The following is a 5,915-nucleotide window of genomic DNA, read 5'->3' on the forward strand; positions in this document are numbered from 1 at the left end:
GAAAGCAGCTGCACTTCTCGGGAAAAGCATGTGGGAAATATCCAGGATGTATTCGGTCGACAGGAAACTCATTCCGACCACAAAGATAACAAATCTGATTCTCTCAAAACTAAAACCAAACCTTGATTAGACTTTGTTATTTTGATATTTATTTCATAAAATATAATGATTATTAACTATGGCTTGTGTCCTAATTATTCAAACTTGCCTCAGAAAATAAATATCCAATATAATTTTATTTGGAAATAAATAATTTTGGCTCCTTAAACAGATGGTCAATGGATAATTAAAATGATTGTTTTGTCTGATCTAATTTTATTTCAATAAAAGGTTGGATTAACTGTGATATACATTTTATTTAAAAACAGATATAAAAGATGTCTTTAATTTAGTCAATATATTATTTCATTTGATTACAATAGCATTCTCTGCAACGATGGTAGACTGTTCTCCGATTAGAGGGACAATAATAATTTCAATTGTAGATTGCTCCTTACTCGATCCATCTTCAATGATAACTTTTCTCTGCTTTCGCTTCGACGAGCTCTTTTCTGTATGCGACTTAATATGAAGTTTTAATTTATCGTTCCGAGTAAATTCCATCATGCAGCCCAGGCTAAGCCTGAAGGGGCACTGTTTTTTCTGAAAATCTTGATGAATTTTTATATGACGCACTAATATATCTTTTCTTGTAAATTTTTTATTGCATATCAAGCAAGTATGAAGCTTTTCTTTGCTGTGGGTTAGCAAATGCGATATCAAATAGTTTTTCCTCCTGAAAGACATTCCGCATAAATCACATCTAAAGCTTTTAGTACTGTCATGCAATCTTAGATGGCACCGTAAGGACCGTTCACTAACAAATGTCTTACTGCAAAAAGAGCACGTATTTATGTGACTGGCTGTAGCTAAATGATGCGATAAATGCTGAAATCTTTTAAAAACAGCATTGCAATAAATACACGTGTGCTTTGAATTTTTTTTCTTAGCCTTCGATATTGTACTTTTATGCGTGTCATGGTGAGCGGATATCTCTTCTAATGAATTTACCTTAAAAGAGCATACATGACAATGATATTCAGCAACAATATGACAATCTTTAACGTGTGAAAGTAACTTATCCAAGTCTGAGAATTTTGTTAAACATTTTCTTTGAATACACTGAAATATTTTCTTGTCGCTGTGTTCCCTCAGATGTAATTTGAGAGATGGATAATTTGACAGTATTTTACTGCAATATGGACATGGATGTCCATGAATTTGATTTATATTATGTTCGGGAAGTATTTTACTGAGGCTGTCGGGCCATACTTTATGAGAAAACATGTGTGATTTTAAATTAGATTTTTGCGAGAACGTCCGCCCGCAAACAATGCACTGAAATGGTTTTTCTCCAGTGTGTGTTCGGAAATGTTGGAACAAATCAAACTGTTGTTTGAATGTACGATTACACTCTGAACAAGTTATCACATCGGGGACAGGTTTGATTAAGGTTTGCGAATGTGCTTTCTGTGACTGTTGTAAATCATTTCCGTCTCCATCAGTCATGTTGTGAAATTTATTGCTGCTTTTCTCAAATTGTTCTAAATTTAATGCCGTGTCATACTCAATACACTTTCCATTGGCTGTAATATTTCTTTGATGCGTAGGAATAACTAAGTCACCGGTATCTGCTACAGTCACATTGTTCCAAACCCAAATATTATGTTCAGACGGTTCACCAAAGCTAACCATTTCTACTTGCTCATTTTCTAATACCAACTGTGACTGAATCTGCTCTATATTTTGAGGAACGTGTTCTCTTTTATGAGATAAAAAATCAACCAAAGATGTATATTGAAGTTTGCACTTTCCGCATTGGAATATATCTCCATGGTCATCAATTATCGCAGGCGCTTCCATCACATTATTCAGAAACGGCTGAACTTCTTCTGATCCCATCTCTGAAAATATAATTGAAAAACTTATTTATTATTTCCTCAATATCGAGACATGTTATTTATTCTCCATAATTTGAAGGCATTATTAACAATAGTATAATAAATGTGTACCGTGCCGAGCGTTATCCTGAAAACGGCGTTCAGAGATATTGGCAGTTAAACATTTTATTTACGGATAAACAGCGTGCAACGCGTGGTCAGTTTGGACTGTCTACTGCCACCTCTTGTTAGAATATCAAAGTAATATTTGGCGAGTGCATGCATAGGTGTAGGCCGCGTAATTTAAACCGATTTACCAAAAAACAGCATTATCATGATAACGCTCGTTTTCCGGATATGGGCTCAATTATTGGTAACATTGCACTTTTGAAATTTGAATCCTGCCAGCTAACTGGTCTTTGCCCAATTTGGTATTATGTGTATTCATGGGATGGATGTTTTACACACTGACTTGGAATTGAAGAATTGGAAATCATTTATTTACTTTATTAACTTTAATTTGTATCGCAAACATAATAAAAAATAACACAGCAGATTATAAATATTACACTATCATGTCAGATTACTGTCTGTGGGGTTACCTAACTACATCTTAAGGTTTACTATAAGCCTTGAGCCACTAATCATAAAATAATCTACCTACAACGTAGGTAGATAGCTGTGCATTAAAAGCTCATAATAAATAACTTGCAGCCGATGTTTTTATAGAAGAAAAAAGTTTAGTAATGCCAGTGCCTACCTAATAAAATAGTTATATCGATCAAAGTCACAATAATTGTGCCTTTTATTGGTTTTGGCGACTTTCATTGGTACATAGTTTTAGGGCAGTAAAGTATACAGCCGTTGAAATGTTAATGAATAAAATTATTCTGAACCTCATATCTGCAATCTGCAAGTTATTATGTTATATATTATATAATACAATATGCAAGCATTAAACGTAATAATAATATTGTAGTAATTATTGTGTACAATAAATAAATTAACGTAAATCAGCTGTCGGCTGAGTTTGACAGTTAGTACTTAGTTTGGTTAGTTTTAGTTTATTTTTATTCTGTGAATGCCAGTCGCAAAAAACAATAGACACGACAGAAAATAATATTATCCCTATGTACCTACCTACCACGAATAATGATTTGGTATTAGGTACCACATTTACATTTTTTACCTATTTATAGCACCATTATTTAGTAGGTACCTTAAGAAAAAAGCTCGAACAAGTTAGGTACGAATTCTACCTTTATCAATTATTATTCTATTATTTTTATGTCTCTTGTGATATTATTAAATATCTGGTAGGTACATAGTATAATTCTTAAATATAATAAAAGTATAATTTTTTGTAACGGATATCCAATTTTCTGATAGGTATTTCATTACTATTTTGACTGTTTGCTTGTTAGGTACTAAGTTTTTTACACACTTCCACGCTTTAAATTTTTAGCATATTTTTGAATTTTGAAATAATGGCAACAATTTAATGGTATTCAAATGACAGCGAAAGCTTAAACTAAACTAATATATTTGACAGCTCTGCTTCCTTCATTTTTTTTATTGGAGAAGTGATCAACAATTTTAATAATAATATGACGCTAAATACAATAGCTAATCAGCGAATGATCCTAACTGGAGACAGGGAGAGGTATTTTTTAAAAATTAAATGTAATATTGGTTAGGTGCACGTATAAAGTGTTGCTGAACCGATGGCTGACATTACAATATTGTCACCAAACAAATCTTTTTGAGAATATTAATAAAAGAAACTTTAGTCAGCTACATCACACAAGACGTATTATTTTTAACCGGTCTGATGCGATTATTCAAAATTCGATTTATGTTCAATCTACCCACACTGGCCCCGGGAACTGGCTTACCCTACTGGTTGTGATAATAGGCTACGGATGTCGAGTGGAAAAATATGAAATAAACTTAAACACGTGTTAAAGAATATGTTATTTTGTTAATTATACCGCAAATCATGAGCTTTTATGATTTTTTTTTTACGAAAACAGTTTATTCCATGTAGACAATTATAATAAATACCCTTTTTTGTCGGCGCATAAGCTTTTCGATCCAATAATTATTGTTAATTTAAAATTATTCATACATTTTGATACATTATTATCACAAACTAAGATTATATTAGGTTGGGGTAGGCTAGATTAGGTTTGGTTTGGTCTAAAAAGAAAGTTATAAAATCTCATGATGGCAGCTGCGGCATATTTACCGTTATTTTCAATGGTAGTACACCTGTATGAAAATGATATGCATTACAGTTTGTTACGTAAATGTAACATGCATTCAAAATTAAGGGTAGTGAACATGCTTTGTTATACTTGGGTTTTATGGCCTGACCGTCATAAAGTAACCCGTTTCAAAATGATGGTTTTTACATATCGATTTATTAATCTGTTCTGCGGTTTGGCCCTTTGTGCCTGACTATCTACCTCAGATTGAGTTGAATAAATAGATGGAGTTTTTTCATACTAAAGTACTAAATAGTTAGTAAGATAATTCAAGTCAATACCATGGAACTGACAGTGCTAAAATACATGGTGCTACTGTGTTTTAATTTTTTTCCTTTGAAATTAACCTTCCTATGCCCATACTAATGGCATGGTAAATGTCTATGTCCTGGAATTTGTACCTCAAATATTTCCTCCTGCGTCTTCTTAACACCTAAAGCTGCCAAGAAAATACTTTATAACCAATCGGGCATGGTACGATTATATCCCGCCTGGGTATGGATAGCAAACAACCTAATAAAAGAAATTTCAATCGCAATAGAAAGATATTGAGAATGTAATGAATTCGATATTTCCTCTAATGAAAAAGTGGTCATTCGGTCATTTCATTTGTGCCTGCTTTTCCAATTAATAGAGTGCTTTTGATTACAGGTTCAAAGAATTGTTAAGACGCCGTCTGTTGGAATGCGGGTGGAAAGATCAAGTAAGAATGCTCTGCAGAGATGTTGTCAAGGAAAATGAAGGGGCCAACATAAGCATCGATTCGTTAGTTACAAAAGTCACCCCTAGAGCTCGGTCTTTAGTTTCAGACACGGTCAAGAAAGAACTGCTGCAGATTATCAAAAATCATCTACTCTCTCAAAAAGACTCTTAAATAATATTTTTTTGTAATTTTATTTTAACGTAATATTTATAAGTAAACTATCTTATTTTGATACAAATAACTGTATTTATTTCTCCTTGCTCCCATACTGTCGTGATTATAACCAGCAGCTATGTGCTATGGGTTTGCAGTGATTGCAGTGACGAAGAGTGCTTATTGGAGCAACGTAAATGTTAGGTGACAGAAAATAATAGTACACACATTCAGTCAGACTTATGTAGACTGTTATTTCTGAAGCCGTGCAGTTTTTCTGCATGTGTATTTGAGTCAGTACAGGCAACCAATAGATTAGGAGAATGGCTAATACATAACAACTCCTCGTAAATAGGTGTCTACTCCGTGAAGGCTTAAGTGGTCCATTTAGAAGCAAATGTGACATTGTGTGTTTTTGAAAATTTTAAATTTGGTATTGATTACCACATAAATAAAGATTTCTTTAACGACCCTTATTTCACTCACGCTAAGTTTTATCAATTATTTTGTGGGATTATATGGGAAACTTCCATATTATAATGGAGCGGAAGGATGGAAATTTTTAATGGGAATATCATGAGGAATTATGATTTAAAATGTTAGGCATATTAGATGCCTAAAAAATAACGGTGGCCGAGTGGTTACTGAGTTGGCTTATAATGTCAAGGGTCCCGGTCAGGCAAAATTCATGTTATTTTTTAATGTGTATATGGACCTAATAGCTACAGCAAGAGGCTAACATCCATTTCTTCTAAAAAAAATATCTTGATACAACCCCACTTTGTGAGGTCTCAGAGTGTTACAATGGTCAAAATGCTACTGTTAGCTTTCCAATATGTATATTATATAAAAATAAATGTTTTTTTATTTAAA

At 33.1% G+C, this 5,915-nt stretch overlaps 1 protein-coding gene across 1 annotated transcript; it reads left to right on the top strand.

Moving 5' to 3' along the window:
- Positions 1 to 3,425: 3,425 nt before the first annotated feature.
- LOC147066121 (transcription and mRNA export factor ENY2-like) lies at positions 3,426 to 5,915 on the top strand. The gene is made up of 2 exons (XM_085955512.1): positions 3,426 to 3,582; positions 4,838 to 5,915. Exons 1-2 carry the CDS (start codon positions 3,527 to 3,529, stop codon positions 5,058 to 5,060), a joined length of 279 nt encoding a protein of 92 aa, XP_085811638.1. The 5' UTR covers positions 3,426 to 3,526; the 3' UTR covers positions 5,061 to 5,915.

This window comes from Rhyacophila brunnea, unplaced genomic scaffold (assembly GCF_057557595.1).
Source record: "Rhyacophila brunnea isolate RB1 unplaced genomic scaffold, BYU_Rbru_1.0 scaffold_5, whole genome shotgun sequence".
NCBI lineage: Eukaryota > Metazoa > Arthropoda > Insecta > Trichoptera > Rhyacophilidae > Rhyacophila > Rhyacophila brunnea.

What these genes read in the sequence shown, in the direction of transcription:
- LOC147066121 (XM_085955512.1), top strand. Translation starts at nt 3,527, where the DNA reads ATGACGCTAAATACAATAGCTAATCAGCGAATGATCCTAACTGGAGAC. An exon ending in CTAACTGGAGACAGGGAGAG is followed by an intron (nt 3,583 to 4,837) that starts GTATTTTTTAAA and finishes TTTTGATTACAG; the next exon opens with GTTCAAAGAATTGTTAAGAC.